The sequence below is a fragment of the Camarhynchus parvulus genome, chromosome 19 (genome assembly GCF_901933205.1).
Source record: "Camarhynchus parvulus chromosome 19, STF_HiC, whole genome shotgun sequence".
Lineage (NCBI taxonomy): Eukaryota > Metazoa > Chordata > Aves > Passeriformes > Thraupidae > Camarhynchus > Camarhynchus parvulus.
Window position 1 is genome coordinate 8433894 of NC_044589.1, and position 21433 is coordinate 8455326.

The following is a 21433-nucleotide window of genomic DNA, read 5'->3' on the forward strand; positions in this document are numbered from 1 at the left end:
TTCAGATTTCAACATTCATTTTATTAACAAAGTGCAAACAGTTTTAAACTAGGAGTTGTAGAGCACATTCACACGGACACAGGGCAAGGCAGCCACACGAGGACAACACCAGGCAGCACTGACAGGGCTCATGCTTTGTCACTAACCAGGCATCAGCTCTCAGAGGAGCTTCACAGGACTTCAGCAGCTCAAAATGCAATGAACAGAGTTTGGCAATGGGTGTGGTTGGTCCACGTCACCAACTGGGGAAAACAATTGGAGTGGTGGCTGCTTTCCCCCAGCTCTGGAGCCACCCCAGCATTCCAAAGGACAGTCACACTGCTCATTCCAGTGGCACAGCAGGACTCTCATCCCAGGCTGGGGCTCAGCACCTTCCCCACAACTCCTCAGAGCAGCTGAGGCTGGTGGAGCAGCAGTGCCACCCCCCAGGGTCCCAAAGGTCCTCGTGCCCCGGGGCAGGGTGAGACAATGGCAGAAGAACCCCAGAGTGGAGAGGGCACAGCCTGGCACAGCTCCAGGGGCTCACACACCTCTCCAGGGATGCAGCCATGGATCTTCAGGCCCTGAGCCCACGCTCTACCTGCTCCAAACAAAGGCAGTTTGCACTGAGAACTCTCCTGCTGGAGCAGTTGGAAGGCTTCAAACAAATACAATCTAAGAGTTAAAATTTTATGCCAGCTGCTTCAACCCAGTCAGTTTTGGGAGCATTTAGACCTCAGCCCTCCCTCCCTCCCTCCCTCCCAGGCTGCCTCAGAGCCAGAGGGAGCTCAGGATCCTGGCACAGGGAAGCTGCAGCCCCAAGGAACAACCTTCCCAGTTACCTGGTGCTGTCATCTGCAGGGACAAAGTTGAGATCCTCAGAACTGGCCTGATCCCCGTCTGGTACCACTGAGGAGTGCCCTGAGGGTGAACACAGCACCAGCACAGCCCAGTCACCCTCCCAGTGACACTGCAGAGCCAGGGAATGCTCCTCCCCTCCCCTCCCTTCACTCAGGCCAAAACTTCACCCCCTGGCCTCACTGCTTTGATCCACTGGATGGAAGTGAAAGCTCAGCCAGAGGACTCTCTGAAGCTCCACTGAACTGCTGGAAGCACATTCCTGCCGATTAAGATGCAAATCCATGTCTCAGGCAGTGGTTACCTCCCTGGAATTAGCCTACTTACAGTGCCAGTCCTGGCACATGGGGAGCTCCAGTTGGGAACTGGAGCTCTGGGTTTTCCAGCCCTTCCCAGGAGACTCACCTCAACTGACTTCTCAAGGCTAGCAAGAGTTTCCCTCTCCTGTTTTGAGCTGTTTTAATTGGGATCCCAAGAGGAGAGTTCCAAATCTTACTGGCACTTGGAGCTTTAACACCTCCACAGCCTCCCCTCCCAGGGATCTGCATCCAAGGAGCTCTGGGAATGTTTGGGAAGAGGGGCTCTGGCAGCTCTACCTTCACTGGAGGGCTGGGCAGAGAAGGCCTGGTTGAACACCTCTGAGGGGGAGGTGGCATCTTCCTGCTCCTCGTTTTCCGTGTCACACTCGATGTCACTGTCACTGCTCATCCCTGGCAGGAGGTGAAGGACGTGCTTCTGACACAGCCCAGCTGCAAGAGAGACCAGAGACAGCCAGGGCACAATGATGGCACAGCACCTGCACTGCTGACCCTGTCCCATGTCCCATCCTGCCAGCTCCTGGGATTGGGGTCAGAGCAGAGCGAAGGAGCACGTCCCAAACGCCCAGGCTCTGATGGAGCACTGGGGACCAGCCCCCAGCACAGCTGGGTTTGTCCTGTGTCACCAGCTGAGCTGCTCAGGCCACTCTGCAACTGGGACAGAAAATAAAAGCTGCTTTTCTGGGAGCTAAAAGGCAGCACAGCCTGTGGGGCAGGTGAGCCTAGAGAGCCTTCAAGCAGCAATAGTGTGTTTGAGTCTCACATAACAAATTTCCCCTCCAAAGCAGAATCAGAGCTCTGATGGCTCCAGGTGGTGACCTTGGGTTGCACTGGGCAGCCAGAACTCCCCATGGACAGCACAACCTCTGCTTGGCTCTGCTTCTCAAAGCCTGATACTCCTTGCTAAGAAAAAGCAAAGTGAGGGGCAATTCTACTGTAGTTTTTCCTCTGAAGGGAAGAAAATTTGTAATATTTGCTTCCTGGGGTTTTTAACAATGAAGTATTTCAGTTTCTAAAGCGTTTTCCTATTGGGCTCCCTGCTCTGAGAGCAGAACTGCAGGAGCACATCACGATCATGCTGCAGTGACTAAGAGCAGAAATTCAGTTTTGTCACTGAGAGACCTTCTGTAAATGCCAACTCCCACACAATATTGCACACTGCAGCTCGAGATGGATGCTGGCACCTTAATATAGGCTTTGTGCTACAATCCAGTCATTGAAATTCAAATTAGTGCAGGGGTGGAAGGCAGGAGAGTTTTAGCAAGATAAGAAAAACTCTATGTGGACTTTCAGAAAGGAAAAAAAAGCAGTGTTATTTTTTTCCAGCATGGAAAGGATGCAGCAAGGGAGGAGGAAACTTTCCTTCAAGTCTCTAAGGAAACTGGATTATGGACTGAAGTGCTGGAGAGGCTCTTGTGTGGCTGTGGAGAAAGTTCCACGGGGGGCTGTCTCTGAAGGCAGCAGAATTACCAGCCAAGGTCAGTGGATGCTGTTTAAATGAGATGTGAACAACTTCTCAAGGCCACTCCAGTGCACAGCAAAGACCTGGAGCTGTCTCAAGGTACAAAGAGCAGCTGCTTGTCCAGAGAGCCACAGTCCAGGAGCCCGTTGAGCAGCCACACAGAGATCTTCTGAGCTCACTGAGATTTATTCTCCAGCTCCCAGCAGAGTTGAGCAGCCATGGCAGCAGCTTTTGGGGGGGATTTCTCTCCTCCCTCCCCACACTGCCCCCCACCAACCCCAATTTACCTTCCTCTGCTGCTGCTCCCTCAGAGCTCAGCCCCTGCAGCTCCCCGGGCTCTGAGCTGCTCTCCAGGACACCAGGCTGGGCTCCTTCTGCCCGACACCCCTTGGAGTTCGAGCTTGGGAAAGAATTGAGGAGAAAGATAAAACCCCAGGTCAGAAATTCAGCCTGAGCTCAGTTATGGAAACAAAGCCTTTTAGTGCCACATTGAGTTTTACTCCTTGTTTAAGTCTTCTGCACACTCACTTAAACTTCTAGCTTTTTAAAACATTTTAATATTTCTAAATCAATCAAAAAACCTTGAAAAGTTTGAATATTTTAAAAAAAAGTGACTCTACTTATATAGAAAAAATAACCTGAAAACTCCATTGCCCTTTGCTTAGGTGGCCAACAGAGAATTATCATGAAATGGCTGAAAAATTAAACTTCACCTTAAATGAGGAAATCAAAAGTGATTAAATGTCAGTTAGAGGGTATTTTGCATGGAACAGTGGGAAAGCAGACCTGGGCTGCCTTTCAATTCCAAGTGTCAGACTCCAGCCAGAGCTGATCAAAATATAATGAAGGGAACAAAAAAAGAGAAAAGCTTGTAACCTAGATATAAACCCAAAAATTGCTGTCCAGAGGGAACAGCAGCAACCAAGTAAACTTCAAAGTAATTTCTCTTTCATGCTACAAGCACCTGGTTTTAGGAGATTGTGGGGTTTCTGCAGATCAAGGGAAGGTGGGGGAAGAGGTAAGAGGAAAAAATGAAGAAACCCTTACCCCAGAGCAGCAACTTTTCTGTTCTTCTCTCCAGCAGCCAGGCCATTCAAGGCAGCAGCTCCCAGCTCAGAGTCTGAGCCCTCACGGGGCGGCTCCTCCTGCTTGGGCAGCGCCTCGGGGCCGGCCAGGGCCCGGCCGTGGGGCCGAGCACTCAGCTTGGAGCTCCCCAGGCCTCCTGAGCAGGGAGAGCACAAATGAGACCCCTGGGATCCTCCCCCTCTCCTCCTCTGAGTGCTGCAGAGGAGCAAAACACCAATTTCTGTGCCAGGGGTTTCCCTGTGCTTGCACTGAAGGAAGGGCATTGTGCAACTCAGGAGCTGCTCTACCATAAAATTCTTACTGGAGCTTCCTTGAGTTCCCTCTAAGCCAAATCACAATTTAAACCTGGCTCAGTGCTGGTTAATCCTGGATTTTCACTGTCAGGTTCACTCCTGAGAGGTCAGAACATAACACACAGGTTTATGCTCTGCTCAGTGAATGTGAGGCGCTGCCCCCCAGCTCAGCTACAGGAACTCATTGGGTGGGAGAAAGCACCCAGGCAAACTTAAGGGAAACTCCAGTTTCTAAATAAAAGACTCATTGTGAAGCTTTTGTACAAGAGATGGCAGTTCCACCTCCCAGGTGGCAGTGCCCAGGTACCCTCGGCAGGGTGGCTGTGTCCCCCCAGTACCCTCAGCAGGGTGGCTGTGTCCCCTCAGTGCCCAGGGCCCTCAGCAGGGTGGCTGTCCCCCCCCAGTACCCTCAGCAGGGTGGCTGTGTCCCCCCCAGTACCCTCAGCAGGGTGGCTGTGTCCCCCCAGTACCCTCAGCAGGGTGGCTGTGTCCCCCCAGTACCCTCAGCAGGGTGGCTGTCCCCCCCCAGTACTCTCAGGAGGGTGGCTGTGTCCCCCCAGTACCCTCAGCAGGGTGGCTGTGTCCCCCCAGTACCCTCAGCAGGGTGGCTGTGTCCCCCCAGTACCCTCAGCAGGGTGGCTGCTGTCCCCCTTCAGGCGCAGGTTCCCGTCCCCACTGTCCATGGCTCTCCTCAGGGACAGGCTCCCGGCAGCTCCCGAGCGAAGGGGCTTGGCTGAGGAACTTTTCTTGCTGGCAGCTGCAAAAAAGTGTAAAAATGTGAGCAATGTTCAGTGAAAGCACTGCTGTACCCTGGCCTGATGCAGGCTGTAAGTCTCATTGTTTATCAACCCTCAGTCCTGCACAGAATCCTTCCTGTCAGAGGCCTGGGCTGCACAACTCATATTTCCTTCAGAAAGCTCCAGCACATTCCTTCAGCCAGCATGAGAATATAAAAGATAGACAAACCCAAATTCTTGCATTTTAGATTTCAGCAAGTCTGTAATTTGCTCTCTCAAGTTCCCAGATGGGCCTGGTGCAAGGGAGTGACCAGCTCAGACCAGTCTGACACTGGTTTAAACCTCAGGACACTGTCACTGGATCAGGTCTGGCAGTGCCTGTGGGGTCCAGTCTGGTGTTGAAAGGCCAGGGCAGGTTTACATTTCTGATCTTCCAGCTGAACCTGAGTATGAGGAAGTCCCTGGGGACATGAACCAGCTGTAAGGGTGATTAAATGCCCCTTCCCCATGCACTTACAGCTCCTTATGTAACAGCTGGTGACTGAGGACTTGGTCAGCAGCTCCATCCCAATTTCCTGCAGCTTGCTGCAGCTGTCAGTGCCACAGGCAGCCAGGGCCCCCTGCTCGATGGAGAAGAAGCTGGGCTGTCCCTCCCCTGAGCCAGCATTGCTGCTCCTCACTTCAGACAGCTGGTTCTTCACATCAGACATCTTGCTCCGAACTTCTGCCATCTGGGTTTTGAGTCTTTTCAGCATCTTCAGGTCTGGGGGCACCCTCCACATGGCCTGGTGCCTGCGCTGCTCTCGCTCCTTCAGGGAGTAGGATGAGGCTTTGCCAAAGGAACAGAGAGCACAGCAGGTAAGGAAAACCATCCTCAGATAAACATGGACACCCAAGAATTGTACCTTGTGTCCTGCTGGAAGAGTGAGGGACACACATTCTGTCCTGGCACTGCCCAGGGCTGGCACAGCAGGGATTTGCTCCCAGCCATGGAGGAGGGTCCCCAGTCCTGCTCACTGGGACAAGCCAGGCTCCCAGTGCTGCTGCAGGAATCCTGGTGACACCTGAGCTGCCACCCTGCCGGCCAGGCTGCCAGTTCATGTCCAATTTGCTTTTGTAAAACTTGTTCACTTCATGTAGAAGATTCTCAGACCACCAATATCTCATAACACAGAGAACTCAAAGAAATTGCAGCTAGGGAAGGAATTCCCTTAAGCACCTCACAGCAGAAGAGCAGGCTGAGCAGCCAACACCTGAATAAACCTCTGTGTTGCTCAGCTGGGATTAAATCAACCTGGATCTATCTGAAGTGTTATAAATTCTGTGTTTCTCTGCAAATTCAGCTGTTCCAAACGGTAAAGTCAAGTGGCTCTTAGAAACCTTCACCTCAGCAGGTGAGGTCTGCTCCAAATGGAACAGCAGCTTTGTCTTTACTGACCAAGTTCAATGTGACTGGGAGCAGTGAAACCCCAAGGGAAGCTCCACAGAACAGGTGATTTTGGCTGTGTGTTCAGTAGCTAAAGATTCACACAGAGAGCTTCACCCTGCCTGAATGGCACAGCACAAAGTGCAGGGCCCTCTCCTGAGCTCCTTTTGTCCAGGGAAAAGGCTCCTTTTTCCAAAAGCAAAACAGAACTGGGACTCTCAGTTCATGTGCTGTTCCCTTTTTTTTTTTTTTTACTTCTTCTAGAAGGGACTTCCATTTTTGGAAATATGGATTACATTCACTGCAAATTCATGGCTGTTTATGTAACCCCATATCAAAAGCTAATGACAAAGGAACAAAGAGTTTGAGCCAGCTTTTAAATTCAGTGCCACCAATGGCATTGTGGCAGCAAACCCAAGCATCACTTGTAGCAAAGGGACATTTATTTCTCTTTCTGTTCTAGAAAGTCACTAAATGGTTCTGGGCCAGCAGTTAAATATGACAAAATTCAATCAAACCTCAATAATAAATTCAATTCCTCACTACCAGAGGAACAAGCAACCTCCAGGAAGAGCCAGGGGTGCCAGGGCTGCCAGCTCTGCTGCTGCTGCACATGGAGTTAATTGGGATTTTCGGGTCAAGGGTCCCAGCTGAACCACAAATACTCCTCAATTATTTAAATACCATCACTATTTTTGGCTCCTGACATTTTGATCCTTTTTTTTTCCTTTCCAGCCCTTACAATCACTCACTTTTTCTAGCTCTAATGGCCTCTAAATTCCAGGATTTATCTTTTTGGTTTGCACTGTGCTCCAAGTACTCCCAGTGTGCAGGGAGAGGTGGAGCTGCTGCCTCAGCCCAGAATTGTGTGCTGTGCTGTCCTCCAGTGCCAACCTTCCAGAAAAGTGGCTTTTCACTCATCCCCTGCATCTCCAGGCGGAATCAAACCATCAGACACGTGCTGTAGTTACCTCTGTTCTGCAGAAGGGAGGCAGGAGGACGTGGCTGAAGGCCCCAGAGGTTTTCCATGCCATTTCTGTCCTTGAGGTCCAAGAGGTGGATGAGAATGAGGGGGTCTATGTCCAGCAGGCTGCTGCTGGCAGCGGAGCCCAGGGCGCCGGCTCCCCGCCGCGAGGCTCGGCCGCCGGCACTGCTGTAGCTGTGGCTGGTACCTGAGCAGGAGAGACACAAAGGTGGGAGCTGTGGGACACAGGGGGGCTTTATTCCCTGGGAAAAACAAAAAAGAGTCACACAGGTAGATTAGGAACTCATTGACCCCATGAAATTAAGGAGACGTGGGTATTTTGTGGATTTCCGGATGCTGAAAGCAATCGGATGTGCTGCTAATTAAAGAGTAAGTTAAAAACAGCTGGAAAAGGGGAAATGCTTCACTTCATTCCTCTTATAAAAATTTCTTAATGAACAGATTTGTTAATAAATCAACACAGAGATTAGAGTTACTCTAAAGGAGACAAACACGTCCCTCCCTGACCTCCAGAACTTCAAAACAGGGAATTCTGTCCTTCAAGCACCAAGAGACTTTCACAGCAGCACAAACACTGCTTCTGGTATCTTTGTCCTAAATAAATATACTCAGATTCCACAATATCTCTCTATATTCCATATAGCTACACATTTCTTTCAGAATCTTGTGGCTAATTTGGGCTGTGATCATCTCAAGGCTGCAAAAAATCCCAGAACACCTTATTGTGTTGCATTTAAAATGTATTGTGAATATTCTTTACTTCATTCCCTCCAAATTCTTCAGGTTTTGCAGTGCACTAAACCCCAAGTGAATGTGTCACCCACTCAGAGGTCACCCTGACATCAGTAAAAATTCCTTGTCAGTCTCCTATTGATTGGAACACAAGGAATTTCAAAGCTGCCCTCCAAGCTTTGACATCATTCTTAAACCAGCACATTCAGATTTCCTCCCCCCCTTTTTTTTTTTATTGAACCAATGAAGTGTTTCTGCTACACTGCAATAATCAGTACAAACCACATGATGCAGCAGTTCCCAAAATAGAACTGCCTGCAGAACACACAGCTTGGCTTTGCTTCCAGGAGGAGCAGGGGAAGGAATCCAGCAGCGTTTCACTTTTATGGGAATTCTGGAGTCATTTTTCATACCTGATGCTCCAGGAGTAGCAGCAGCTGCTGCATCCTCCATGAGATCTCCATCTTCCAGCTCCATAGTACTGCTGTATTCCACATCATTCTCTCCAGACCTTCAGGGGTGATCAGGGTGAGAAAAATAAAATACAACTGTTAGCTTTCCTCAGCTCTTGTTAAATGTTGTGGCACAAACCTCAAAAAACAACATAAAGTGCTGTAAATTGTATTTCCTGCATTCCAAGCTAGCCAAACAAACAAAGGAAGTGTAGTAATTAAATGACTGCCTCGTTACCCAAGAGGCCAAAAGTGCTGTATGTACCTAGATTGCAAAATGTGATGCTGCAAACTCCAATGTTTGTAAGTGCAGCAGCAGATTGTCATGTTTTAATTAAGATTCCAGGATTTGACATCAGCTCTGCTCAGTCTTGAATTTCCTAATTTAAGTACCTGGCCTCATCATCACTCTCCTACTACTGCAACACTTGCCAGAACCAGACCTCTACTCTGTTACAGTGCTGAGACAGATTCCTTAATGGTGTTTTGGGAAAGAACCTTCACAGATTATCACTTGTCAAAGACAGAGAGCAGCACTAACGTAAATAAAGAGATCAGAAAGACACTAATTAGCTGACCAAAAATTCAGTGTTTAGCACTAACTCTATGAGTTTGTGTTGTTCCCAGTATAGGAACCACCTCTCAAATCACACTGGAATCCCACACACCCCAGCAAATTACTCAGCTTCCACTGGAATTAGGATGATCACCCTGGGTACAGGATGAGCTGAAAGACATTTTTAGTTACTTACATAGTTTCTTCATCAATATCATTCTCTTCAGTGTTACTGGTTGCTGTTGAACTTGCTGAAGAGCTGCTGCCATCAAGGTGGTTCACCTCATCTTCTCCAGCAAGATCTATATCCAGGTCACCATCTGAGAGCTCGTGCTGCAGGAAAAACGGGAGGTTTTTGATCTAGAAATATTCAGCAGCACCTTGATGCATCCCCAAAAGCTATGAACAGACAGACACTCTCTGTCCCCAGTGTCACTATCACACAGCAGTGAGGAGGCTCTCAAAGCACATTAAAGAACAAACACAAATCAGATTTTTCAGCTGCAACTTGGAGACTTTTTGTGGTGGGATCTTTTAGCTCAGTTCTGGAACATCTCTCTGGAGTCAACTCTCCCTCACAGCTCTCAAGTGTGTCATCTCCTATTTCCATAGCAAGGATAATAAACCTCATTTACAATTCACAAGTTCCCCTGTTTCTACTGCTGCCTTACCAAAGAAAGCTGCACATAAACAGAGGAGAGAAAAAGAGAATTCCTACATTAAAGTCTTCCTGCTGAGTCTTCTCTTCGTCCTCCTCCTTGTTCTCCCGTGCCAATCCTGGAGCAGTGAAATTCTCAAGCAGTGCTTCAATGCTTTGTCCAGGTTTCTTTGCTCTTGTCTCTGAGCCCTCATCATTCTGAGGACTGAGGTGAGTGTCTGGAGGGGAAACCCCTCGGGATTTCTGAGTCCGGGACAGTTCAATCGCGAGCCTCTGCAAAAGCACAAAAATAACAACAATGGAGCAGCAGCAGCAAATCAAGCACCTGTGCTGACTTGCAGAGACACTCCAAGAGGTGATTTTACATTCACAAACATCCCACTTACTTCTTTCAGGTTATTTATTTGCTGGATATAACTTGTCTGAGCTGCTTCCAGCTGAGCAATGTACCAGTGCTGATCCCGGCACTTCTGGAAGAAGGTTGGTGAGCGCACTTGGAACCTTCAAAGGAACGTTTGAAAAGAGGTTTTTGAGGGAGTTTGTTTGGTTTGAGGTTTGTTTTTAAATGTCTCCTCCTCCAGCCAAAAATCCTTGCAGAAAAACCTTAAAACCTGAAATCTAGTGGTGAAATAAACTTAACAAACAGCTCCTTGTGGACTCAGTGTCCTGAACATCCTGACCGGCCACAGTGAGCTCTGTAGCAGGGACTCACAGACTTTTATTCCCAAAGTTCTCCAATGCTCACTAAAACTGTTCCTAAAGATGGAGAGAAAGCACCTTTTTCCTTTAATTCTGGTAGCTACAGATCTCTAACCCTTATTAATGCCAGGAGCAGCCACTCCTCAAAGGAAGCTACACTTAAAACACTCCACAACTCCCTTTGGCACATTTCCTTCTTTCAACGCGCCGAGAGTGAAATCCACTGGGAACAAAACACGCCACCAATATTTTCAATTCAAACATGTAAATTATCCCCTATTTCAGCAGCAGGTTGGGGTGCCCCTCGGGGAGGAGAGCAGCAGCCCCACCTGAGGATGACGGTGTCGTTCTGGCGGTTCAGGTAGCCCTCGTTGGCCAGCAGGTCCAGGCGGAAGAAGCGGTTGTACCCCCAGCACTCCCCAACCTCAAAATCAGAGGCAAATTCCCGGATGATGTTTTTGGTGGGGTCATTGGTGGACTGGTGAACCATTTCCACACGGTATTCATACCTGGACAGGGCAAAGGAACAGGGATTTGGACCAAAAGATGTCAGAATTGCTAAGTGGTTTAAGGGCTGCGCTTTCTTGCCCAGCTGAATGAGTGAGTCAGGCCTAAAATTTTACTGAACACTTAAATAAACAGTGAAAAATAAAAGAGAGCAGGAATATGGAGTAGAGTGAACTCCAGGGCTGAACTGCTACACAGATACTCTTATCAGTTGTTTCACCAGCTTCTTTTTTATCTCAAGAAAGCCACTGAGTAACAACTTTAAAATATTATCTCTGTGCCTGAGTCAAAGCTCAATGGACAACAGAAGTCTCACCATTCTTTTTCAAAGGGCTTTGCAGTCTCTGACAGAAAAACCCCAACATCTGCTCCTACTGCAGCTTTGCTTACTTGGATGTCTCTGGCAATCCAGCAGACAGCTCCAGGAATACTGACAGGTAGTAGCCTCGAACTACTCCATTTCCATCCTTGAAATAAAATTGAGACATTGATTAAAAATAGAAAGGAACAACCAGAAATAATTTAAAAACCAAAACAATTTGATACAGAAGATTTAGGAAAGTTTAGAAAACAGCTTCAATCAGCACAGGATTTGCAGCAGGCTCTACTTTGGGTGTTACAGTTGTGATTTTTAGTCTTCAATGACCTCCTACTGTAACACAAATCAGCAAGAAGCACATTCACAGTCTAGTATTGGTATCTCAGATATAAATCTCAAGACAAAGCTTTAACTACTCTATTAACACTTTAGGTATTTGATTAAGTGGAAGTCTGAACAGACAAACACTTAATGTATCAGAAAAACATTTCAGGTTAAACATTAGTTCTGAAATATTTTACATACAGTCACATTTCAAAGATACTTAATTTTTGAGGAAAGAGTAATTTCTACCAAAAAAATCCCATGCAACATGAAAAGTTAGGGCAGTTAACTGAGAAACAATATTAGAGTCACCAGAAGTCAAGAAAAAAATACAGCAAAACCTCCATCACACTCACCTGAATCAAGGATGAAGAATGGCTCAACTTGAATCCTCCAGCTTGAAGAAACATTTCAACTTACCATTGAAAAAATAAATTTTAATGCCTTCTGACAGCACAGCTCAGGTAGCTAAACCTGAATTTGCAATACTCTGGAAACTTCCACACAGTTCCACCTCTGCACGGCAATAATTCAATTCTGGGCATCCATGGGTTTAACTTATGGAGCCAATTCTTCAGGGATGCCACAAAAATCACTAAGACAGAGCTGCTGCTCCACCACCAAACTCCTCCTTCTCCACACAGCTGCAGGAGCAGCACTGACCAGAGCAGAGAATGTGGGAAGATCCCAGCTTGGGGCTCAACATTCCAACACGGATAAAGCTTCAGAAACTGGAATATTCAGCCCACTGAAGGGACATAGCAAAATACAAGATTTAATGTCCACTTTGAGAGCTGGATGCAGAGTCAAGAACAAATGCTTGGTTCTCCTCCCCCCCTCCCCAGGAAGTATCACTCAAACAGGGTAAGTTACTCTGTACCTCAGTTCTGTAAGGAACATCTGCAAAAATCCCTGAGACATTAAAATATCCATCAAAATTCCTCTGCAATATCACTAGGACCCATCTTTAATTGCTTCTAAATTAACCAAACTCTACTGAGCATGTTCTCACTGGAGATCTGGAGGCAGAGAGGGAACTCTCCAAAGGTTGGTGAGCAACTCTGTTATAATGTTCTTTTCCTTTCCTACAGCTTTTCATGTACAGCATGAGACAAACGTGATTCCTTACTGGAAAGCTGGGAATGAGTTGGGATGGGAAAACAGCTCCAGCTGAAGACAAAACTCACCGGGTAAACTTTTAATCTCCAGCACAGTCCTGACACCTGCAGGGGAGGGCTGTACACAGGATCCGCTCGCTGCCGCAGGGTGCTGGTGAGACAGGAGGAAAACATTTGGGACTGGGACAAAGCAAAACTCTCACAGAGCCATGGGCTGCACAGAGAATTGATTATTCACCTGGTAAACAAGAGATTTTTAACGGAATTCCCATAGTTTAGTCTACATCTCACTGTTTTCTGTAGAGGTTGTTCTGTGTTTTAAATAACACTTCTCACGTACAGAAGGAACAGAGGGATGCTGCCAATATTCACAGTAATTAAAGATATTCTTACCTGAAGTTTTCCAAGACAAATGTTGTTGAGTCATAGGCTGGAACCAATTCACTGTGTGGGGAAAAGAATAAATATATTACACTTGAATAACATGGCATTGAAAATCCCAACTTTTGCAATCTGTAGAAGAACTTTAGATGATTTAGGTCACCAGAGCCACTGAAATTCATCAAGACTACACTGGGTTATTGCAGTATAATTCCATTTATACACCTCCTCAGGAGGAGATTCCTTGGTGCCATTGGAAAATAAACATTCAGATTTAAACCAAGACACACCCAAACCAATTTTTGCTGAGAAATTCTTGAGACTTCTCTGACTTTCCATTTTTTGGAGACATTTTTTCAGAACAGGCTCGCTCAGAACCCAGCACCAGCAGCATTCTCCTGATGAAGAATTGTGCTATGAAGTGATTTTGGCTGTATATTCTGAATTAAGGTGACCTGCAGAGGCATCTCATGAGAGCCTAGCAATTAGATACTGAATGACCCAATAATAAGAGAAAAAAGGACAAATCAGTAAACTATGTGTAAAAGAGGGAAAAAAAAAAAAGTGAGCTGGAACCCACTGTCCTGAGTCCCCAGCAGGGACTACAGACACAAAATAAGCCCTGCTGGGACAGAAAAGCCTACTTGCAGCACAGGTTACTACAAGGAGTAAGTTAAGAGGAAACTTTCCTCTCAGGTACTTTAAATATGTTTTCAAACACTGAACAAACAGAACAGAAGTGCAACACTCACCTTGTGAAGTCTGGGGGGACAGGAGTGGTGACAAAGGAGGCCATGGGCTTCCGATGGACCTGCTGGAACATCATCAGGATCTCTGAGCTTTTGGATATCAGCTCACTCTTGCTGCAGGACCGTAACTAGGAGGGGAAAAAAGAAGGGAAAAAAATCCTTAGCTCAGTAAAAATCAGAGGTTTTATCGACTTTTGGTTTTAAACAACTGAATTACATGTTTGTCACAGCTTCAGAAAGTTTACCCACAACACAATGACAAAATGCAGCTTGGAGGTTTTGGGTTATTTTGTTTTCTAAAATTCCACAATGGAAGTTACAACAGCCACTATGTATTTCCCTTAGGTTAAACTAACTCACATAGAACTGGGTAATTTTGTATGATATTGCCATTAATCCCTGTAGTAATTTTTCAAGCAACACAACACCTTTGAGTATCTCTAGAAGACACACTTATTTTTAAGAAGAAATTGTGCAACCTAAGGCCACATCAATGAAAATATATCCTCCAGAAATATCCATCAATTAATATTTTTAAAATTAAAAAAGTAAGTAAGAAAGATCCCTCCTCAGCTGGCCTATCTACACAACATTTAATCTCCTTTCATAATTACCTGATGTTCTACTTCTTGAAGCAGGGTTTCCAGAAGTTCAGTTTCTTGAGTAAGTGATGTCTTCTGACCTGTTTAAGGAAAAGTTGTTAAAAAACCCCTAAAACACATACTCAATATTTCTTAAGTGTACTTTTCTTTTTTTTTTTTGTTTCCACTTGGAAGCTGCCCCAGAACATACCAAGGTAAAGGATTTCTACATGTACCAAGGTTGATTGAGAAAGCATCTGAAAAGCACGTCTACATTTTTAATTAGAGCTGTACTGAAGAACTCATTCGAGGTTAAGTCAGTAACTAAGCACTCTGTGTCCCAGAAATGGCAGGTTTGTTGGTCTGGGGTGCTTTTATGGACAGAAAGAAAAGCAGGTTTGACTCTTATCCAGACAAGCCTTTCTTATATTAAAATTACATTAAAAGGAGTATCTATTACAAAGATGTATTTTCAAATTAGAAAGATGCACTTGACCAACACTGAAGTTAAAAGCACTTTAGTTGAAAGGTGCTAAATAACTTCCAGCTAGATGGGAATATTTTCAAAGTTATTACATAGGAGTTTTTAATAGAATATAATCAGGTTATGGTGAATTTAGAACTTTTCACAGTAACTACATCATTAACCAAGGGCTTTGCTGCAGGTGGAAGTTTCCTTCCAGCAGTGAACTCGCTCAACACCACAGCCTGGAAGGAATCACCCTCCCAGTGAAACAAAGTTTCTCAGTGGATTTACACACTGTTAATACATTTCTCCTCCTCCTCACAGAGGCCAACACCCACCCATGAGGGTGATGAGCTTGTTCTTGAGCTGGGTGTCCAGGCGGGCGATCATCATCTCCACGGCGTTGCGGATCTCGCGCACGCGCTCGTCCTTGGCGCTGCGCACGGCCTCCACGTTCCGCTCCTGCGGGGACAAAAACCTTCACACAGCTGCACCTCCCCTCAGCCACACCCTGGCTCCGCTCTCTCACACCCCAAAAAAGCTTAAGTGTCCCTAAATCCCCTAAGAGGGGAAACAGGAGTGCTGGTTTTGATGCGTGATTTCACTGGATCCCTCAGAGAGCCCCAAGGGTAGCTGAGCAACGTTGTCTGAGCGCACAGGGATTTGTCATGTGGGGATTCTTTAGGATCAGATCTGTAAATGCAGCTGCCAGTTTCTCTTCTGCAACTTGAGCAGCACAGAAAAGTGCTTTATTCTTTATTCATGTTATTCTTACAAGAATAACATGAAAAAACCAGAAAAGTTTTGTGGTAACGGATAAAACCAGCACCCTTCTCCCTGCCAGGGTAAGGCCACAAGCTCTCAGCATTTTATCACCACACTTGTGTTTATAAAGTCACATCTGAGCTGGAGAAGAGCAAAACTATCAGTGCATGTGGCAAATAAGCACCTGAAAATGGGCAAAAATCATACAGAAACTCGCTCCAAAAATTCCTGGTTTTATGTGCACAAAGACTACACATCATAAATGTAACAGAACACAAAAGTAATTCTTCCTGGGATACAAAAAACTGCATCAAATTGCTGGAATCCCCACTGAAACTGCCCAAGCTGAACACGTCAATATTTGGATTTTTGACATGTTTACCCCACAGGGAAGAAAAAGAAGGTGCCCAAACACATCTCCAACTGGTGAGCTGCTCATCCTGCAGGCTCAAATACATTTACAGTTTATTATCCTAGAGAAAGGAAAATAAGCTGCTGGAATAAAGTATTTTTGTACTCATTCAGCATGACAAAACACATTAAGTGTTGACAAAAATATATCTTTCAAAGAAGTGTCCAACTCCAGCTTTTAAACAGCACACCCCAAGAGAAAAATTCTGTTACCTAACTCTAAACCAGAATTGAGAATATTTTGATCTTTCCACATTGTATAAAAAGAGTCAAATGAAAAAACAAAAAGGTCTCTCTGTAGGATAATCTCACCACCTTCTAACAGTTCTCCTTTGCCACTACAGGAGAACTTTCTTACCACTTCCTGCACCAAGCTGATCAATTCCATGAGTCTTCTCCTCAGCTTTGCCACTTCTTCATTTACTTTGGTGACGTGCTGCTCGTAGATTTCTGCCAGTGGTTTAAAAGTATGTCCCCCATGCTGTTCAAAGAGAAAAAAAGGGAGGAGGAGGAGGTGGTGGTGAATAATACAGCATCTCTTTTCCACTTTATTCCACTCCTATTAAATTCCTGAAAGAGAAGGGAAGAAAGCCTATGAGTGCATCACTCATTCTGGAAAGGTTCCAAAGCAGATTGTATGTAGGAAGTCAGTCTTTCACTTCCCTTTGTAAGAAATCATGAATTTGGCTCTCATTCCATCAAAGCTTCCTGTCAGGAGTTATTTGGAGTCTCAAGAGTCCTCCAAAAATAATCTGCTTCATTCACTGTGCAATCCTTTACCAAATCAAATATTGATAGAAGGTTTATTATTATTATTATTAAAACACCCTTCCCAAAGAAAGGCAGCACACTGTTAACCACTTACATTCCAAACAGCAACAGCTGTTTCTCCTTGAATACCCAACTGGATGGATAAACACTGATGAATTTAACAGCTTTGAAGATTGGAGGCCAGGACAATTAAATAACAAGTGTTATCTGTGTTTTCTGAGCAAGGCTTCTTCCTTTGCCCACAAAACTCTCCCCACCACACGGAATTTGTCCAAAACATCATGAAGTTTATAACAAGGAAGGTAATTCTGACCTGGTTTTGGTAAAAACTCAATTTCCTTCTCTAATTATGAACTGAAAGTATCATGTTTCACAAGTAGTGTTACTAAATAATAAATACACCTAAACCTGCAGTATTTGCATGGCAATCCAACAGCCACAACAGCAGGTTCACAGAATTTCTAGTTCTTCAAAACCACTGTCAGACACAGTTTGAAGTCCCTCATACCATGTCCATCTCCCCTTACCATTCCTCCCCAAAGTGCACACTGGTGGCAGATACACTTCTTGCAGGTCCAGCAGAAAACACTGAGCTTCTCATGATGGTTTTCACACCTTAAACCAAAAAATACACATATCACCCATAGAAAATGAATTTTCTATAAAGTCAGCTAAACATTTTCACTTGTTTTGCTACACAACATCTTTTGCATGAGGAACAGCTGTAGTCAATAAAAACCTTTTGTAAGATAAACGTTGCTTTCAGTATTCTCTCCAGAAGCACTTCACAGATACAGAGAGTACATTACTAAAATTAGCTCCTATAATCCAAACCACAAAACACTTGATGCAAAGAACACTCCATTTACTTGTCCTTTTCATTCTCTTCGTGCTTTGTGAGGCTGCAGAGCTGCAGTGTGTCCAGCTGCTGTGTGACCTCCTCTGCCCAGCGACAGTTGACAAGCTCTCGGAGCTGCAGGGGGGCTCTGCAGGAAGGATGGCACAGTTAGAGCAGGAATTTGGATGAGTTAGTTCAATTCTACATTACCACAAGAGTCACAGGTAAAAAAGAGCAGAAAATGGACTAGTTATTCCAAGAGAAAAAAAAAAATTAAGTCAATTTGATCATTTGGGAGAGGTGGGAACTGCAGCCTGCAATGATACACAGAATGGCTGCACAGGCACTCCACACAAATTACAGGCATGAAAAATGGACACTTTCACCCTGAAAACTGGAGCTCCTGGGCTCTGACTTTTGAAAGAAGAATATAAAGAGGAATTCCCTCTAGTTACTCCTGTTACACCAGCTACGTGCACAGCAGTGTTATGTGGGAAGAACAAAGACCCTGCTTAGCTAGGATGCATTTTACAAGAAGTATTATACCAGGGCCAATTTTTATAGAAACAGCAGGCAGGTCTGAAAAGAATTTAAAGCTTATAAATTTAGCGCAAGCTGCATTGAAAAGGAGATTGATCATAACAGGACAATCCACCCAATCCCTGATATTAAGAATACCTTACCTACAATGAGGGCACTGAGCTCTTTGTTCAGTCAGCCAACGCTGTGATGGAAAAAGGAGAAACCTTTTTAAACAGACTGGAATGAAAGAACTGCAGGCAAATACGTTCTATCATTAATTAGGAGTTACTTATTTTTATTACAGGTTTCCTATACTTTTTCCCTGTTAAGCAAATTTTCAATTTAACTGTTCAATCACTTAGTCACAGAAGAAGTTGCTATTTGTGTCTTAGTAACAAGCAACCACTTTGTCTTCAGATGTCAGAGATGCTTCAGTTAAAATTATACAGAGAATTTTGAGGTACCAAATATTGCATTAGGAACCACCCACCTGGCAGATTCCCAGAGTCTTAGACTAAAAAGCACATTTCAATAAAGGAAAGAAAAAGACACCACAAGCATCCTTCTCAGAGTCTAATTAGCCTTCAAGGTAATTTATTTCTTCCTCTTGAGTTATTTATAGACAAATTAAATAGCTGAAGTTCAATGATCAAATCCACAAGGAGCCTGGGAACGTTTCTCTTCCAGAAAGCTCCAGGGACAAACAGCTGAGCAAAGAACTTCACCTGCCCACTACAACTCACAAGTGTAAAAGCTCAGCACTTGATGGGTTTGTATTTGTCAGCTCTCTACTACATTTAAAGAGTCTCATGAATAATCTCTCACCACCCAGCAACAATATGTCACTGAAATCCTTAATATGCAGCACGAATCCTTCACCTACAGCTCTTGTCAGAGCTTCCAGAGCGAAGGATGAATGTCTGTTCCAATTTCTGGAAATACTACTGGAGGTCTGGAAACCTCAGCTGAACCTTTTGCTGCTACAGCAACACAAAACAGCATCTGGATTTGGAACTGGAGTGTGATACACTGGGAACCAGGGCCTCAATAAAGAAATGAGGATTCAGGTGCTGCCTCAGACTCCCCTGAGAAAGATTTAGCCCCACCTGATCACACCACAGCAGCCTGAGAAGCATTACAAAACACCTCCAGGGTACACGAGGCGATGCTGCGACCTTCCCGGATGCAAAGTCAGCATCTGATTTCTGTCCCAACTTTTATCTTCCATGCAGGCATCACCAACTCTCAGGAGGTGCTAAAGAAGGGATCATTGTGTGTCTCTTCCTTAAAGCAATTATTCCAGATGGTGCCTATAATTAGCAGCACTGAAGGCAATGCACAGCCTGCCTACTTCTTCCTCAGGGGTGTTATAAAAGGTTTTGAAAGGGAAACTAAAGGGGAGGGGAAAAAAAAACCAAAAAAGGAATCCTTGGAACTCCAGGAAAAGAATGTTTTCATAAGCTCAGCCAGTTTTCAGTTCAAACCTTTGAAAGAACAGACTAAAGCAAGCAAACTCACCCGGATACAGCTGAAACAGCAGAGCTTGGAGCAGTGGGGGCACAGGCGGGCATCCCGCAGCTTCTCCATACAAATAAAACATCGGAACACCTCGGCAATGCTCTGCAAAGGGGGATTAGCACTATTGTTAAACATGCTTCAGACACACCAGGGCTGCCTCTGCGCCCCAGGCACGGTGCCAGGGTTCTGTGCTGGTCCAAACAGCACCTCGCTAAGGGAGATACAACCTGCACACACAACTCTCCCCCTCAGCTTCTCCTACACTGCACCAGCAGCTGTTTTATAACATTTTTCTCTTTCTTCAAGGAATACTTTCTGTTTGTCTTATCTCTTTCGGAGCAGGCCTTTCTGTAGCCAAGATATTCCTGCGTGTGTTCACACGGGATTGAGCAGCTGCCAGAAGAAATGGGGCTGTACCTGCAGACAGTGCACTGGAACTAAACTATTTCTAGATCATGGTAAGTGCTTGTATGTGTAATACAAGGAGGTGTTGAACTGAATTGGGTATTTTTTTTACTTTTATAAGACTTAGATTCTTTTAAGGTCTACCATTAGCATTAGCTCCACTATTTCTACACTCCCCCCACCCTATTTAATCAATTTTGGGTGATAAAAACATTCCCCAAATGAGAAAGGTATTTTGAAAGCAATGTTTGCTTTCCATATTGATAATTTTTAACTGATAGGGAAGTTTTACATCCTGTATCACACAGGACTTACAATACTTCTGGTTATAACTCCAGACCTTCATAATGTCCTCCAGGTGGGCTAATTCTTTTCCCTGTATCACTGAGATTGTGAATCAGCACAAAAGCAAGACATCTTCAATTTACGGATACCAATATATCTCCCACACATTAACGCCTCCCTTAACAGCTACAAGCCATTAAACGCACCGTATGCGTTCACAGGAGATAATCGCAGCCGGTCTTTTACATCCTTTCCCAGGCTGGCTGTGACACAGCCCCCAGCAGGTGTTCGAGCTGCCGGGTCACAGCCACTTCTGCACCTCCACGGGGCCAGGGCGGGCTCGGGGAGCGCCAGGTCTCCATCCCTGGATCCATCCCCGGATCCATCCACCTCCGGAACCGGCACCCGCGGCGCTCCGCCCGCTCATTTCCGACCCCCTCCCCGCCTGCCTGCCCACCCGAGCCAAGCCCCGCAGCGCCGCAGGCTGTTCCCAGCGCCCGGGCCGACACCGTTCGCTGCCGCTCGGCGTTTTTCCCCCCCTCACACGGGGTACACGGACGCTCCGAGGGGCTCCGGTAAAGCGCGAGGAGAAGCCGCAGCCGCTGCCCCCTCACCGCCCTGAGGGAGCGCGCGCGCCGCCCGCCCGCCCTCACCTCCACGCTCTGCTCGTCCATGGCTGCGGCTCCGCCAGCGGCGGCAGCAGGCACGGCTGTCCCCGAGCTCCCTGTCCGTACCCGCGGGTGAGGAGCAGGAGCTCCAGGAACGGCGTTGCGAGCAGCGGAGCCAGCGCACCGGGCTCGGCCCCGCGCACCGGCCGGGCCGTGACCGCGGCAGCGAGAGCGCCCCGCCCCGCCCGCGCTGCGCATGCGCGGCACCGCCCGAAACGGGCGTGGCGGAGCGAGAGGCGGCGGGGCTGCGATTAATGCTCAGGGTGAGGGGTAGGGTTAGATCAAGGGTTGGGGTTTGAAACACAAAACCCAGAGCTCCGGGCACACTGCAGCTAAAAAAGGCATCCCAAGGGGGACGCAAAACTGCCACAATGTGGCTGTTTCCATGGCTGTTTCCTTGGAACCAGCCCTAGCCCAGAGCTGCCTTTCCTGCCTAGGGTCAGGGTTACGCGGGAGGAGCGGCCGCACCTGAGGGGAACCGGCAGGGAGACAGCCCCACAGTCAGATCTTCCTCTATTTTCCTTTTATTTATTTACACTGTATTTGTTATTATTTTTCTTTATTC

The 21433-nt window shown here is 46.2% G+C and overlaps 1 protein-coding gene across 2 annotated transcripts; it reads right to left on the minus strand.

Annotated features, from left to right (window-relative positions):
- On the minus strand, positions 1-21138 carry TRIM37 (tripartite motif containing 37). Of its 2 annotated transcripts, none has more exons than XM_030962418.1 (25): positions 20854-21138; positions 19511-19612; positions 18154-18194; positions 17502-17618; positions 17160-17247; positions 16220-16342; positions 15024-15147; positions 14253-14320; positions 13642-13766; positions 12902-12952; positions 12578-12659; positions 11138-11214; positions 10570-10749; positions 9928-10042; positions 9602-9814; positions 9080-9216; positions 8289-8386; positions 7130-7330; positions 5250-5561; positions 4621-4752; positions 3664-3838; positions 2904-3016; positions 1434-1586; positions 822-900; positions 1-580 (listed from the first exon to the last, which is right to left on the minus strand). In XM_030962418.1, exons 1-25 carry the CDS (start codon positions 21064-21066, stop codon positions 577-579), a joined length of 3123 nt encoding a protein of 1040 aa, XP_030818278.1. In that variant the 5' UTR covers positions 21067-21138; the 3' UTR covers positions 1-576. The 2 variants fall into 2 exon arrangements, with proteins under 2 accessions (XP_030818278.1, XP_030818277.1); XM_030962417.1 differs by having other exon boundaries at positions 1-583.
- Positions 21139-21433: the final 295 nt, after the last annotated feature.